Genomic DNA, 17,199 nt, shown 5'->3' with positions numbered 1-17,199 from the left:
TTTATGATTTCAATTAAAGAAACACAGGGGTGCACATTAAGTGCCGAACACAACACATGATAATGGGTAGGATACAAAGCCAGACCTAGATGTTTATATTACACACAATGTTTTTATATTACACAGCCTGATTTTATAGTTTAAACAAATATGCAACTTGCAAAAGTATACAGTCATTACACACCTGATAACCTTATCACACAAATGGAGCTAAATCTCATGTTATTATGCACAATTTACAGGGATCAATGTTCTGTCTAACTTGACTTACAAGTCATACTTTCCTATTCTAAAACAGGTTCTGCACAAGATCATTGTACACAATATTATTTGGATCTCATGATTTTGAAGGTTTCAATTTATGCCGATAATCAACTGTGATCAACATATTTGTTGATACGATGTCTCTCAATTGTTCACAAGTTAAAGCCCTTTTGTTTTCGTGGCTTAGTGACCCACTCTGTTCATCTGTGGTGCCCTGTGATCCGGACCCCAGGCTACAATTCACTGGGGATACTAAGATAGTGTTGTTTTCAATCATTTCAGTTTTCCCATGGCTCATTGGCTCAATTGACTGCATTAGGTGGCCCCTCGGGTATTAGTGACATGAAGAACGTGACAACAAATGACCAAGTCGTGGAAAGGATTCCAGCATGGGGAATACCATTGTGATCCTCTGGTCCATCCTCTCCACTGTCCCCATCGTCGTCCCCCAAACCTTCATCCATCACCCGCTCCTGTGTAGGTCAAACATGGCAACAGGGATTTACCCATTGTACAGAAACTGGAATATCATCCCTTCCTTCTACAATGTGCAACATTTACTAATTTGTATTTTTTTTATATTAGGCATTCATTTCTAATGGTTACAGTAACAAGCTAATCATTATCAGCCTAGAAGTTGGCTTTTGAGTAAAAGCAGTTTGTGTCTTCCCTGAGTCTGTTTTTCCTTTGAATTGGTGCCCAATTATGACCTAAACAACCAGGGGCAATATACTAAGAAATTAGTGACCTAATTAATCAATGAAGTACAAGGTACAAGCTAAAACCTGCAAAGATTCGGCCCTACATGGAAACGGTTTAACACCTGCGACCACTCCCCGTCTCCGATGCATGCATACTGTGCTACGTCTAGTAAATGTTGTAGGACCAAAGGCGTCAAAATGAAACATCTAAAACAGCGTTTCTCAACCCTGCTCCTGGGCGCCCCCCTGCCCTGCACCTGATTCAAACGATCAGCTCATTATCAAGTCCTTAATGAGCTACATCAGATATGTTGGGCACCGGGTGTCCTGGAGCAGGGTTGAGAAACACTGATTAAACATGTGATTTAAAAAAACGAATAAATGGCACATTAGTCTGACATCTTTTATATAATTCCACTTTCCAAACCAAGGTTAAATACATGATGCAGGCACTACGCTCAAGGTGGAAACAGACCCAGCTAAAAACGTAGGTTCCCTTTATTATGGGCATGGGAACATTCCCTGAACACACCAATGTTACCAAAAGGTTTCCGTGGATGGGTTTCTACATCCATTGTCAGTTGTCTGGCCTGACATTATGCAGCTAAATTAAATGTTTACAGTTGGCCTACCATCTCTTGGAGGTCATGATTAAGGTTGGCCTCCATCTCATCCTGGTGGGCCTCGTCTGCAGGGTGCTGAAGTTCATTCTCCAGGTTGAAGGGGAACCATCCTGCCTGGTGCCTATTGTAGACACAATTGCCAAAACAGCATTTCACAACATTTGTAGAGTTAAAAGACGCGAATGAACCAGAGAATGAAAGCTATAGTGGCAACAGAGGTACTAAAAGAAATAATATACAGTGGGGAAGACAAATCTTTTGCAGGTTTTCCTACTTATAAAGCATGTAGAGGTGTTTAATGTTTATCATAGGTACAATTCAACTGTGAGAGACAGAATCTAAAACAAAAATCCAGAAAATTGTATGATTTTTAAATAATGTATTTGCATTTTATCACATGACATAAGTATTTGATCACCTACCAACCAGTAAGAATTCCAGCTCTCACAGACCTGTTAATTTTCCTTTAAGAAGCCCTCCTGTTCTCCACTCATTACCTGTATTAACTGCACCTGTTTGAACTCATTACCTGTATAAAAGACACCTGTCCACACACTCAATCAAACAGACTCCAACCTCTCCACAATGGCCAAGACCAGAGAGCTGTGTAAGGACATCAGGGATACAATTGTAGACCTGCACAAGGCTGGGATGGGCTACAGGAAAATAGGCAAGCAGCTTGGTGAGAAGGCAAAAACTGTTGGCGCAATTATTAGAAAATGGAAGAAGTTCAAGATGACGGTCAATCTCCCTCGGTCTGGGGCTCCATGCAAGATTTCACCTCGTGGGGCATCAATGATCATGAGGAAGGTGAGGGATCAGCCCAGAACTACACGGCAGGACCTGGTCAATGACCTGAAGAAAGCTAGGACCACAGTCTCAAAGAAAACCATTAGTAACACACTACGCCATCATGGATTAAAATCCTGCAGCGCATGCAAGGTCCCGCTGCTCAAGCCAGCGCATGTCCAGGCCCATCTGAAGTTTGCCAATGACCATCTGGATGATCCAGAGGAGGAATGGGAGAAGGTCATGTGGTCTGATGAGACAAAAATAGAGCTTTTTGGTCTAAACTCCACTCGCTGTGTTTGGAGGAAGAAGAAGGATGAGTACAACCCCAAGAACACCATCCCAACCGTGAAGCATGGAGGTGGAAACATCATTCTTTGGGGATGCTTTTCTGCAAAGGGGACAGGATGACTACAACGTATTGAGGGGAGGATGGATGGGGCCATGTATCGCGAGATCTTGGCCAACAACCTCCTTCCCTCAGTAAGAGCATTGAAGATGGGTCATGGCTGGGTCTTCCAGCATGACAACGACCCGAAACACACAGCCAGGGCAACTAAGGAGTGGCTCCGTTAGAAGCATCTCAAGGCCCTGGAGAGGGAGCTGAAAGTCCGTATTGCCCAGCGACAGCCCTGAAACCTGAAGGATCTGGAGAAGGTCTGCATGGAGGAGTGGGCCAAAATCCCTGCTGCAGCGTGTGCAAACCTGGTCAAGAACTACAGGAAACGTATGATCTCTGTAATTGCAAACAAAGGTTTCTGTACCAAATATTAAGTTCTGCTTTCCTGATGTATCAAATACTTATGTCATGCAATAAAATGCTAATTAATTACTTAAAAATCATACAATGTAATTTTCTGGATTTTTGTTTTAGATTCCGTCACTCACCGTCACAGTTGAATATGATAAAAATTACAGACTTCTACATACTTTGTAAGTATGAAAACCTGCAAAATCGGCAGTGTATCATACTTGTTCTCCCCACTGTATATGTTCTATTTAAATGTGTATAGACTGACACGTTTTCTCAGCAAGCAGGTACAACTTGTACACAAACTAAGAATGCAACGGTACACTCACAGATATAACAGCAACATGGCGCCCATCACCATGACAAAGCGGCTAAAGGAGGAGTAGAAGTAGATGATGCTGAGCAAGATGGCGGCCCGCGACACAGTGTACACCCAGTCTAGCCAATCGTGGTTCTGTTCCTCCTCATTCGGTGGCGCATCCCCTCCCTGGGCATTCATCTGAATGTCGGGGTCACCACGGCGCTCCTCCAGGGGAGGGGGTGTCAGAGAGTCAGACTGACTGGGCCGGGTTGAGAGCAGGTCAGGCCTGAGGTGTTGAGCTGACATCGCCGCCAACATTTGACTGAAATGTGTGTATGAGAGAGACAGTTACGGAAAATGTCCTAAAATAATAATAACAACGGAATCCCAGCAACCGTATGACAGCGCACAGTTAATTGAATATATTGTGCCAGTTGTTCAGGGACGGCAGACTTACTTATGCATGTAGTATTGCTGGGCATACACCTGCTGCCACCAAAGCAATGTCATAGGATTGTACTGCATCCCAGGGTAGGAAGGAATGTTGCTGGGATGGAACTGGTTCAACATGTACCTGCAAGATAAGGAAGTAGCTACTCATTGGGTTTGGGCACCAGTAGTCCCAAATCTATTACGAAGTGAGACTACAACTCTTAGTCAGTCATAACAGAGTGGCCTGAACTAACCATATTTTAATTAGGATGTTGGTGTATAAGGGCTCACCCTTGAATAACAGTGGGCTGTGCTGCACTGTCTGGGGCGGGGCCTGTGCGATGTCTTATCCCATCAGAGCTCTCTCCAGTGGAGGCAGATTGGCCACCCTGGATGGGGGTGGGGACACTGGGGTTCTGACTTATCTGAGAAAACATACATTCAGAGAAACACCTTTTAGTTTTTTACTCCTCCAAATCAACTTGACACACAAAGCATTTCATTTAAATAAAGATCTTACAGACAATAAGAGACAGTAGGTCTAAATTAACCTGATCACAGATTTTCTCTACTCTAATCCAGCTCATTGTCAAGCAACTGTTTAGAAAATAAGTGACAAGCTAAATGACAAGAGACCGGCATACAGACTAGCTCTCTGTGCCCTTAGGTGATGAAATGAGAGGCAATTCATGATGCAGTGATATGGGTGCGTTGGGTCAATGTACCGTGGCGCTGGTCGAGGGGACTCCAGGGGCATTGTTACCGCGGCTGTTGTGGAGCTTGGGGGACCCAGGAGGGGTGCGTGAGGCACACACCAGGTGAACCATGTGGTACCCATCGTGCTGTAAGAGTCATTGGTGGCCATTAGCAAGAACCGCCACACTATTGCGTCGACTATTGCGTTCAACATTTAGAATATGAACTAGGATGACCAAATGGGTGGCTCTGTACAGGGCATCAGTGTGAATAGGAAATATGAATACAGACCTTTCTGAGCACCTCCTTCAGTGTTAAATGGTCTAAAAGGAGCTTCCCAGAATACACCAGCCTCTGGTCTTTGGAGCACTACAATAGAAAATGAAGATATTTGAAAACAAACAACAGGATTATTATTATCTATAAAGATCTAAATGTCTTGAACAATACATCTAGAATGGCCACCATTAATTTCATCCTAGCTTCCTGCCACTGTGTCCCTACATCTGCATTGCTTGTGCTTAGCAGTTTCAGGCTAAAACGGGCTTCATAGCTTTATTCCCTTTGCTTTCTTTAATTGTGAGTCTAGTAAACATTCTCTTTGAATTGATGAGAAGCATAAAAACTCAAGTAAACAAATACAACTAAAATACTTTCAATGAGCCTTAGCTATCAGACTGTGGTGGACAAGACATGGGAGAAAGCTCTAAACTAGTCTTAGAAAAGTTCAAAGGGTAATTACAGACGGCCCAAATGCATACCACTAGCTAGTAGAAATATAGGGCAGATTATTTAATTGGATTGACAGGAGTAAAAAAAAACAGGGATTAGACTAGACGTAGTAGCTTTGGTAGAGTAATGTCAGTGTCAGCTGTAGTGTGCTCAAGTCTTTTGAGTTTACGTTACACCTTTTAATAAAGTTTAAATATAAGCCAAAATGGTATCCTTTCAAAAGAATTTAAGGAAGGGTTTTTGGCATCCTTCAAAAATGTTGAGGGGATACTGAGTGCAGGTGCTTACACGCAGTATAGTATACATCGAAACAGCTTGAAAGAGTTATCTTAGAAACTTCTGCCAATTCTAAGTTTAAATATAAGCATGTAAATCTCTGCCAAGGAAATCTATCAAAATTTGGGCAGAAATACAGTATTATTAAAACTATCTTGCACCAGTGCTGGTTAACAGACAAATTGATGTCAGAATGGTATCTGAAGGGCTTGGGACTGAACTAATCACATGCACACACCTTACTTTACAAAGCTGCAGGCAGAAAAGCAATGGTCATAATTATAAACTGGGTGGTTTCAAGCTTGAATGCTGACTGACAGAAAGTCACATAGTATACGTCTGAAGTGAGGTTACTGATTTAATTACGCAATTAACATCCCAAATAATGCTTGGCATGACCAGCTGCCTGCTATCATGGTTTGAAGAGACCACAAGCCATTGAGAGAGGGGTGAATTATTGAGGCAATTATAGCAGGAGGTTCAGTGATGAAGCCTGCTCAACTAGCTGATAATTGTACTTTGTATCTATGAGTGGTAGAAATCTAAGTCATTTCTGAACAGTGGCCAGATTTATGAAACATAATGACCGCCTCTGGTCACATAATATGCAATATTGAAAATATAATGTGCTTTTATTAACCACTTAGTGGTTTGCAGCAACAGAAAAAAATGCATTACTGAAAACAATTATGATAGAATTGATCAACCATAATAAGCTTATCAATAGGGCATCCCTGTTTTCTCACAGACAATTTTTTGTCTGTGTTCAATACAGCCGATCTGTAAAATATACATTTCAGACACACTTTTAGCTATAGATGTTAAAAAGGCTACTGGGAAAGATATGCTTGACCTGTGTCTTCACTACAGAAGCTATCTGACTTTTTTTTTATTTAAACAAATAGGTTAGTTCAAAAACCTGCATGATGAAACTCAATGCATATCTGTCCAATTAGACAAAATGTTCTTGGCATCATCAAATAAAACCAACAGCACTCCATACTACTGTTAACAATTTATATGATCTTCTATTTATTTTTGGCCTTCATCTCTATGTGACTGACAGTTACCATCTTATACAGCAGAACAGGCCATTTATAGTCTGTCTGCCCAGAGTCTACAAATACCAGAGTCTACAAAGGCCCTGAAAATTAACAGATATCCAGGCTAGGGCAATTATCTCTATGCTGCAGAAAAGCAATTATCAAAAAGTGATACACAAGATACTGGTGCCGAGAATGTTGTGACGGTAAGTTTAGCTAAGGTTAAATGGTAAAGACCTTCAGTACTGTAGTCTAAATAAATTAGGTCAAGAACACCACAGAGCACGGTTTATAAACCTTGTACACTTAGTGAATCATTACCATTCAAGCAAACATTATTTTCCTCTCCAACAAAAGGTCTATCCATCTACTTACAAATTGGATTAAGCCCTCATCCACTTCTACAAAGGCTCCAATTCAAATTAGTCTTAGACTAGGCTATGTCACTTATACTCTTGCATCACATAGACTTCAGACACTCATGCCTCTAACCTGCTCTGGATGAGTGTCTGCAAAATAATTACAATGTAAACAAAGTATAAATGACCCTGAATTTAACCGTGCATCCAAATGCAACTCTGGAATGTAATAGAAGTAGGGCTACGGTACCAGCAGTTTAAAAAACAAGTAGTCTGTCTGTTTTTAAAGAACGTGTCGGGATAAATTGTCCCATATGGCAGACTAGAAACATTCCATGTTAAAAAGTGTCTGAAAATATATGCAATATATTTCTGAAGTAATTTCTAATCCCATCTGAACAGACATCATTGGGAATGAAAACCAGCCATGATACTGATAATGAAAAGAGCCATGCAACTGTAAATAACTCACTGCCTACTCACCGGTTTACTTGGATATACATTGGAAATGTGGGTTTTTAGTTTCTCCACTGTCCAGTTCAAAAAGCAGTTGATGGTCTGGTCATCATACTTTTGGTTGGGTGCCTTGATGACAAGGATGACTGGACTCTCAGCAACACCGTGGTCCATTTTTAAAACCATCTGTTAGTGTCCTCATGGAAGTATTATGGTGCCTTTCGCATAGCCCAGATATGTTGGGCTTCAACAGTTGAACGGTCTATTCCAATGGAGAAGACAACTATGCTACAATAAGCTGATTGTTAGCTTATGCTTGGTGATTACAAACCTGGAAAATAGATTAAATATTGTATTGTTAGAGGAAGCTTAAACCATTGACAGCGAATGTGGTTTTACAATGTTTGTAATAACAAGGTGCTAGAATGAGGATAACATCCAATTAAACTTTCAGGTAACTAGGTCCCGGGTGAGGTTGATGAAATCTTTATAGACTTATTGTAGACCTTTTTAAACAGTTCTGTACTAGGTTAGCTACTAACGAGTAATAGCTAGCTAATTAAACAACATTACATGGACAACTATGTAAAATCACGCTAACAAGCTACTAGTAAATCTAAGCATGATGTTTTATCTGGAAGTAAGACATAGACAGTTAATGTTTGTTTGTTAGTTAGCTAGCTAGCTAGATAGATAGATAGATAGGTGACGTAGAGGCACCATTAGAAGTTGGTTGACAGAGCTAACATGCTAAAGTAAAAACAGTCTACTAAGCCAGTTAGCTAGCTACTACTATATCTGACTTTGGCAACGCATATGAAAATTATCAGATTTCTAAATTCAGGCAGATGAAATATATTTACCCATCCCAGCATCCAGAGCATGAACTTTGATTTGATCTCCTGTAAAGGCGTGTTAGCTATAAGTCCTTGAATATTCGAGCTGTATTGAATGTCCTGCTCATGAGATTTCTGAAAAGTATCTCCGCCTTCTCTCCTGCTAGCTAGATCAGCGTCACCACCGTCTTGTGAGCGACATAAAAAAAACACTTCCGGGTCACGAAAATTAGGAACTTTTCAAAATAAAAGAGACTAACGTATTACTTCAAAACTGACATAAATTGAATGTATTGTTTAAGAAAATGTACCTTTCAAAACATCGACATCAATTAATATTTTAATATTCCACAGAGAAACCAATGTAGAAAATGTTCAGGAGAGTGTATAGGGTAAGACAAACCTGTGGGAATGGTGAATGGTGAATGTTTCTGTATAAGGAATGGTGTGCTACATCTAGCAAACACAATATTTTCCAAAGCAAAACACTATAATAGACTATATACATATTGCCCTATACAGAGACAAATATTCTTTACACCGCCGTGAATGTATTGTAGGAAATGTTCAGAAGTCTATAGAGTGATCATATGCAAAAAAAATTCAAGGGGCACTGTGTATTTGCAATTGTTGCTGGCATTTTACTCTGCCCATACCATTGGCCACAATGTAACTCAATGGATATGAAATACATATTCACTCATACAGAAAAAACTATTATATACGCTGTATTAAATGTATTGTAGGAAATGTTCAGGAGACTCTATAGAGTGATTATATACAGAAAAAATCAAGGGGCACTGTGTATTTGCAATTGTTGATGGCTTTTTACTCCACCCATACCATTTGCCACAATGTAACTCAGTGGATATGAAATACATATTGACTCATACAGAAAAAATTATTATATACGCCACAGTGAATGTATTGTACGAAATGTTCAGAAGACTCTATAGAGTGATCATATGCAAAAAAAAATCAAGGGGCACTGTGTATTTGCAATTGTTGCTGGCATTTTACTCTGCCCATACCATTGGCCACAATGTAACTCAATGGATATGAAATACATATTCACTCATACAGAAAAAACTATTATATACGCTGTATTAAATGTATTGTAGGAAATGTTCAGGAGACTCTATAGAGTGATTATATACAGAAAAAATCAAGGGGCACTGTGTATTTGCAATTGTTGATGGCTTTTTACTCCACCCATACCATTGGCCACAATGTAACTCAATGGATATGAAATACATATTCACTCTTACAGAAAAAACTATTATATACGCTGTATTAAATGTATTGTAGGAAATGTTCAGGAGACTCTATAGAGTGATTATATACAGAAAAAATCAATGGGCACTGTGTATTTGCAATTGTTAATGGCTTTTTACTCCACCCATACCATTTGCCACAATGTAACTCAGTGGATATGAAATACATATTGACCCATACAGAAAAAATTATCATATACGCCACAGTGAATGTATTGTACGAAATGTTCAGAAGACTCTATAGAGTGATCATATGCAAAAAAAAATCAAGGGGCACTGTGTATTTGCAATTGTTGCTGGCATTTTACTCCGCCCATACCATTTGCCACAATGTAACTCAATGGATATGAAATACATATTGACTCATACAGAAAAAAAAAGATTCTATACGCCGCACTGAATGTATTGTAGAAAATCTTCAGGAGACTGTATAGAGTGATTATATGCTAAAATCAAGGGGCATTATGTATTTGCAATTCTGTTTAGGGCAATATGTATTTCATATCCAATGAGTTACATTGTGGCCAATGGTATGGGCGGAGTAAAATGCCAGCAACAATTGCAAATAGGGGAGACCGTTGATAATTGTAACATTTTGGAAATTTCTGTCATTTCTGTCTGTATCTTGAAGCTCTTTTAAGCCAGTGCACAAGGAGTGAAATGTTACAATTCACCCCATAGTCTGGGTCAGTTGTAACATACCCTGGGGTGGAATGTAACATTATAATATACACTCACCTAAAGGATTATTAGGAACACCTGTTCAATTTCTCATTAATGCAATAATCTAATCAACCAATAACATGGCAGTTGCTTCAATGCATTTAGGGGTGTGGTCCTGGTCAAGACAATCTCCTGAACTCCAAACTGAATGTCTGAATGGGAAAGAAAGGTGATTTAAGTATTTTTGAGTGTGGCATGGTTGTTGGTGCCAGACGGGCCGATCTGAGTATTTCACAATCTGCTCAGTTACTGGGATTTTCATGCACAACCATTTCTAGGGTTTACAAAGAATGGTGTGAAAAGGTAAAAACATCCAGTATGCGGCAGTCCTGTGGGCGAAAATGCCTTGTTGATGCTAGAGGTCAGAGGAGAATGAGGGATATGGCTTTTAAAAAATATGTTTGAATTGTGATTGGAAAAAAGTAAATAATAAAATATGACCAACCTTCTGTTATCATTAGAGTATTTTTAAATCTCGTAACTGAAGGTAAAGAAGAAAGTCCTCAGCATTTGTCCAGTATAAAGGATATCAGCAAAGAGAATTAAAAAAATAAAGAGGTTTGCTGCTTTTGACTTGATTATTTGAGAAAGTTGTACACAGACACAGGATTTCAGCGATATAATTGCCTTTATTTAACAAGCGCATAGAGGAAGAACTGAGTTGCTAGACAAGTTCCTCTTACTGGTTTGAAGTTAGACCTCTCTTTATCTTAAGGACAATAAAGAGATGCACATTCCATTGGTGTGGTGACAGGAAAAAAAGGGAACAGATGTTTTATCCTGGTATATGGGTTAGGATGTGTGATAACAGTTTATTGCAATATTCCGAAGATGGGAAAAAAAGAAGCTCTTGATAGATATATTTCATATGTTCATCAAAGGAGAGGTCAGGGTTGAGGATAAGGCCAAGGTTTCACACAGGTTTTTGGGATACGACCATACAACCGTAGAGGTTCACTGTGAGATCTGCCAACAAAACTCTTTGTTTCTTGGGTCCTAAAACAAGCATTTCTGAGTTTAAAAGCAATAAGTTCTCTGTCATCCACTTCCTAATATCTGAAACGCATGCTTCCAATGTAGCACATTTTGGAGCTTCTCCATGCTTCATTGAAATATACAATTGTATGTCATCAGCATAACAGTGAACATTGACATTGTGATTCCGGATTACATCTGCCAGAGGCAGCATATATTGTGGATACAACAATGGGCCCAAAACATAACTTTGATTTGTCAGAAGACATGACATCCACACATACGAACTGATATCTTTCAGATAAATAAGATTAAAACCAGGCTAAAACGTGTCCGCGAAGCCCAATATGGGTTTCCAGTCTCTCTAAGAGAAGGGAGAGATCAATAGTAGCAAAGGCAGCACTACGATCAAGAAGCAACAGAACGGATGCGAAATCTCTGCAGCCATTACAAAGTCATCTGTTACCTTCACAAGTACAGTCTCAGTGCTATAATGGGGTCTGAAACCGGACTGGAGCATTTCATAAATGTTATTTGTCTTCAGAAAGGCATTCAGTTGTTGGGAAACGCACATTTCTAAGATTTTGGAGAGGAACGGGAGGTTCTTTATTGTTGAATATATTTAGATCCAGATTAAAATTTTTCAGAAGAAGCTATTTTTTGTGAGTTTGGTACACATCTGGGGGATAGGGAGTAATTCATTATGTACAACTTACTTAAGTAGTTTTGTTGACAATTTGTCGGTTTTGAACTGATTACAAATTTAGTGAACATGCTGAGCGATACAGGGTAAAAAAACTAAATCTCCCCAGATCCTTTAGATTCTAAAGACCAGCTCATCCCACAGGTTGGCTATGGGGTTTAAGTCAGGGGACTGGGATGGCAATGGGAACAACTTGATTTTCTGGTCTGTGAACAACGCCCAAAAATCCACCACCATACTGGGGACTTTTTTGCATGGCTATTTTTCTGTCTATGCCAAAACCCACCTCTGGTGTTTGTTTACCAAAAGCTCCATTTTGGTCTCATCTGACCATAGAACCATGTCCCATTGTTAGTTCCAGTAACATTTGGAAAACTATAGGCACTTGAATTAATTGTTTGATGACAGCAAAGGCATTTTGGCAGCACTTTCAAATAAGCATTAACAATTACAGTTGTTACAGTAACATGAACGAATGATGAACAAAGATATTAACAAAAATTATTAATAATGATAACCCCTTATTATTATTTACAAATGCATTAACTAACAGTGTGTACTTTCAATTCATGCTGACACAGGACATAAATGTATGTCACTTTGGGCAAGAACACAGTATGTACTGTAATTTGTTAATGTTGATACAGGACATGCATTCATGTAACAAGTTGTTTGCTTAAACATATTTATAAAATAACAAAATGTGTTAATATGATTACAGTGGGCTAGATAATGATAGTTTAACATCATTAATTTATAATAACTAATGGTGAAGTATAAGTTATAAACAGTATAGATGCCAATGGCTGATTTTTAGAAAAAGACTTATCTCAGACTGGCCAATAAAAATAAAAGATTAAGAAGTACAAAAGAACACAGACACTGGACAGAGGAAGATTGGAAAAAAGTGTTATGGACAAACAAATCTAAGTTTGAAGTATTTGGATCAAAAAGAACATTTGTGAGATGCAGACCAAATTAAAAGAGTGATTGACACCATCTGTTAAACATGTTGGAGGTAATGTGTTGGTCTGGGGGTGCTAAGGTGGTGGTGAATTGGAAGATTTGTACAGGGTAAAAGGGATCTTGAAGGCTATAACTCCATTTTGCAAAGCCATGCCTTACCCTGTGGACGACGATTGATTGGAGCCAATTTCTTCCTACTACAGGACAATGACCAGAAGCACAGCCCCAAACTCTGCAATGATTATTTAGGAAAGAAGCAGTCAGCTGGTATTCTGTCTATAATGGAGTGGTCAGTACAGTCACCGAATCTCAATCCTATTGACCTGTTGAGGGAGCAACTTGACCATACGGTATGTAAAAAGGGCTGCTCAAGTCAATCCAACTTGTAATCCCATCAGATTACCTCAACATATTGACAACTAGTATGCCAAAGGTCTGCAAGACTGTAATTACTGCAAATGTAGGATTCTTTCATGAAAGCAAAGTTTGAAGAAAACAATTATTATAATAATAAAAAATCAGTATTTCTAACCTTCTTAGTGACTATATTTCCTATTCAAACTCAATTACTATATTTTTCATGGAAAACAAAAATACTAAGCAACCCCGGTAGTGTATATACACTGCTCAAAATAAAAAAGGGAACACGTAATCATCACAGTATAACATTAAATCAATTAAACTTCAGGGATATCAATCCATCCAGTTAGGAAACTATAGTGATTGTGAATCAATGTCACCTCTTTTGGTGCAAATGAAAGTGATAACAGGTGCACTGGAGAGGCAACAGCAAGAAAACCCCCCAAAAGGGATTCTCCTAAAAAAAGTTTTCTCTCCTTATCCTTCCTGACTAATTGTTCTCTAGTTTTGCATTTTGTGTCCTTATCACTACTGGTAGCATGAGGTGGTACCTGCAGCCCACTCACGTTGCACAGGCAGTACAGCTCCTCAAGAATGGCACATTCATGCGTGCCGTGGCAAGAAGGTTTGGTGTGTCTCCCAATACAGTCTCAAGAGCATGGAGGAGATACCAGGAGACAGGCTGTTACACAAGTAGAGCTGGACAGGGCCGTAGAAGGGCATAAACCAAACAGCAGGACAGGTATATGGTCCTTTGTGCCTGGAGCAACAGGAGGAGCACTGCCAGAGGCCAACAACCTCCAGCCGGCTACTGGTGTGCATGTTTCTGACCAAACTGTCAGAAACAGACTCCATGAAGTTGGCATGAGTGCCCGACGTCCTCTAGTGGAACCCCTGCTCACAGCCATCACTGCTGCTCGACTGGCATTCGCCAGAGAACACCAGAATTGGCAGGTCTGCCATTGGCATGCCGTTCTCTTCACAGATGACAGCAGGTTCACACTAAGTGGATTCATATCCTCAGAGGCTTGCACAAACCTCCACATGCTAGACAACGGTACCCTGACTGCTGTTAGGTACCGGGATTAAATCCTCAGACCCAGCATCAGACTTTACGCTGGTGCAGTGCGCCCGGGGTTCCTCCTGTTGCAGGACAATGCCCAGCCTCATGTGGCCAGAGTGTGTAGGCAGTTCCTGGATGACGAAGGCATTGATGCCATTGACTGGCCTTCACATTCCCCAGACCTGAATCCAATTGAGAACCTCTGGGATCTTATGTATTAATGTATCTGACGCTGCCAAGTAGCACCACAGACTGTCCAGGAATGCCCTGATCCAAGCCTGGGAGGAGATCCCCCAGGACACCATACGCCATCTCATCAGGAGCATACACAGTTGTTGTCGGGAGTGCATATAGACACGTGAGGGCCATACATACTACTGAGTCACATTATGAGTTGCCGTATTAAAATTCACACAAGTTGGAACAGCCTGTGATTTCGGTTGTTTACTTAGATTTTCAGTGTTTGAATCCAGCCCTCAATCAGTTGATGATTTTGGTTTCCATTGACCGTTGTTATGTTATTTTGTTCTCAACTAATTACACAATATACAGCAAAGACTTTGTTATTCAATATATTTCCTTAATTGAGACCCGATGTGTGATTTAAATGTCTTCATCATTGGGCAAGTCAGTTCCTCTGGAACTATTTCCACTTTGGCCTTGGCTGTTGGTTGTATTCAAGAGCTGTGGGTGCTTGTGTTACCACTGCCTGAGCCTACTGCCCCTGTAGGAGGTGTTGTTGCAAGGTAGCAAGGTAAAAGCAAGAGCAAGGTAAAGGCTCCAGCCACACTGCCCTGTTTTGAGCCAGCTGTCAGACAGTGATGCCAGGATGGATGTCCATTCCACATGGCTCCAAATGGAGATGGAAGGTGTGATTGAAAATTGAAAATTTTAAGTCAGAACCATTTGAGGCAAGTAAGGTAGAGATCCAATTACTCTTTAACACGAATACCGTTTATTAATATTTGCAAATAGAGACAGAAAGACACTAACTAAAGATCAGTGACAGTCTGTCTGCCGTACAGTTCAGAAACATCTCCTTTTTTAAGGGCAAGAAGGTGGGACAACATCTCACAGAATAACTGAACTTTGAACTACACATGACTGGTCTTAATCAGCCTGGTCTTGTTCCTTTGATTAGTTTAGCTCTGTATTAACACATCTTGCATTTTCCTACTGTCTAAATACATGGACTCAGTACTTTACTGTCAACACAGAGGTAGCTAGTGATTTTTAACTCTCCTATACAATGGTATAATTAATCAATACATCAGCTCAATACATTTCTATAATAATGGAAGTGTATGATTTAGGTGAGAAAATCTCCACTTGGAGACATGTGTGATGGTAATTCCATCCATAGACATTCTTAAAGGAGTAAGTACAGAGACACAATTCCCTTGGCACGATTAACAGTTTATTTTCAAATAGAGAGATGCGTCCAAAGCTTACAGAATAATCCTCGGAGGAATCTTTAAGGTAGATACAAGAACAGTCCATATTTATTACTGTTAAAAGGGGTGTGGTAAGTTACTGCCCAGCTGTCTTATGTCAGGTTTTACCCAAAGGGTGGGCTGTCCCCCCACCTTATCCTTCCTGCAATAATGTTCACTGTTGTGTTTACCTAAAGAGGCCAATTGCCCCAAGGGCCACATTCCTAAGGAACAAAGGACAGATACCCTTACTGGGTTAACCTGTCAGGGATAAGGCAAAAAAAGTCAATTTCCTCCTAAAATGGTGTACCCAAATCTAAATGCTTGTAGCTCATGACCTGAATATAGTAGAAACATATTTTTGGTTCCATTTGAAAGGAGACACTCTGTAGTTTGTAGGAATTATAAATGAATGCAGGAAGGTATAACACAATAGATTTGGCAGAAGATAAAACAAACCAAAAACATGAATAGTGAATTGCAGTGGGGAAGGCCAAACATGGATTATGAACTTGGAGGAACTTTCCACTTGATCCACTAGATGTCAGTAGGATCTGGGTAAAGTTTTATGGCCATTTGATATAAAATTCAGTGATCTACTTAGTCATTTTAAAATGCAAGGCCAAAGTGTCCTTTCCAGATTAGCCACCTTGTGCCAAATTGGACACTTTGGACACATTATGCATTTTCAAGTTCATACATACCCAGAACAAACAACAGTGCAAAGGTGATTAAAATAAGGGTTACACACTCCCAGGAATGTTATACATGATGGAAAATTTGCTTCCCTTCATAAAGGTACTAACAGGAGGCGCGACAAGGAGGTGGATCCAATGATCTAACGTGTGGTGTTTGCATCATATGTGGTTATCTAACATTATATCTGGTATCTATGCCTCCTTACACACATAGATAGTAAGCAAACAGTTGGCAGGAGTAGAAAGGAAAAGAGTAGAAGGGAATAGGAGAAAGAAGGTGGAGACTTATCAACTTCTGGGAAAGCTCTGAAATGGACAGTGTCAGGGAAATTTCTTGAACTGATGTATTCTTACTGATTAAAGGACTGAGTCCCCATGTTTAGATAAGAAGAGGAATGTGGGAGAGGGGGATCTGGTATTTGTCTAAGGGGGCATCCTTGACTGGTATCAGCAGATTATAGGGTTACTCGTAAATCTGTAGTTCGTCCAGATGCTTTAAGTCCTCCTTAAGGGTTGAGAAGGTTACCCGGGTGGGGGAGGACAACATGTCTGGGCCTGGGATATGTGATAGAACAAAGGGAATGTGTTGTATTGACATAAGACAGATGGGCAGCATCTTCCCACACCCCTTTTTCCCCTTTAAGTACTGACGATTGTCCTGTATTAATTTAGAGATTATTCACTGTTACTTTGTAACCTGTGTACTTTGGACTTTAGAAATTGCCGTCACACCAGCCAGATGATG

At 40.0% G+C, this 17,199-nt stretch overlaps 1 protein-coding gene across 1 annotated transcript; it reads right to left on the bottom strand.

The window, feature by feature from the left end:
• On the bottom strand, positions 1-8,438 carry LOC105012776 (homocysteine-responsive endoplasmic reticulum-resident ubiquitin-like domain member 2 protein). The gene is made up of 9 exons (XM_010873849.4): positions 8,287-8,438; positions 7,451-7,754; positions 4,849-4,926; positions 4,587-4,703; positions 4,153-4,286; positions 3,887-4,003; positions 3,458-3,751; positions 1,598-1,709; positions 1-737 (listed from the first exon to the last, which is right to left on the bottom strand). The coding sequence occupies exons 2-9, from the start codon at positions 7,607-7,609 to the stop codon at positions 567-569; spliced, it is 1,182 nt and encodes a 393-aa protein (XP_010872151.2). The 5' UTR covers positions 7,610-7,754; positions 8,287-8,438; the 3' UTR covers positions 1-566.
• Positions 8,439-17,199: the final 8,761 nt, after the last annotated feature.

The sequence above is a fragment of the Esox lucius genome, chromosome 10 (assembly GCF_011004845.1).
Source record: "Esox lucius isolate fEsoLuc1 chromosome 10, fEsoLuc1.pri, whole genome shotgun sequence".
NCBI classification, from domain to species: Eukaryota; Metazoa; Chordata; class Actinopteri; order Esociformes; family Esocidae; genus Esox; species Esox lucius.
The sequence above is the reverse complement of the archived record's forward strand: the minus strand, read 5'-3'. Positions and strand labels throughout refer to the sequence as shown.

Excerpts from the sequence above, each read along its gene's own strand:
- LOC105012776 (XM_010873849.4), bottom strand. The coding sequence starts at position 7,609 with ATGGTTTTAAAAATGGACCACGGTGTTGCTGAGAGTCCAGTCATCCTT. Across the intron at positions 1,710-3,457 it reads GCCATGTTGCTGTTATATCT|GCACCAGGCAGGATGGTTCC; the intron begins GTGAGTGTACCG and ends TGTCTACAATAG. Across the intron at positions 738-1,597 it reads ATCATGACCTCCAAGAGATG|GAGCGGGTGATGGATGAAGG; the intron begins GTAGGCCAACTG and ends TGACCTACACAG.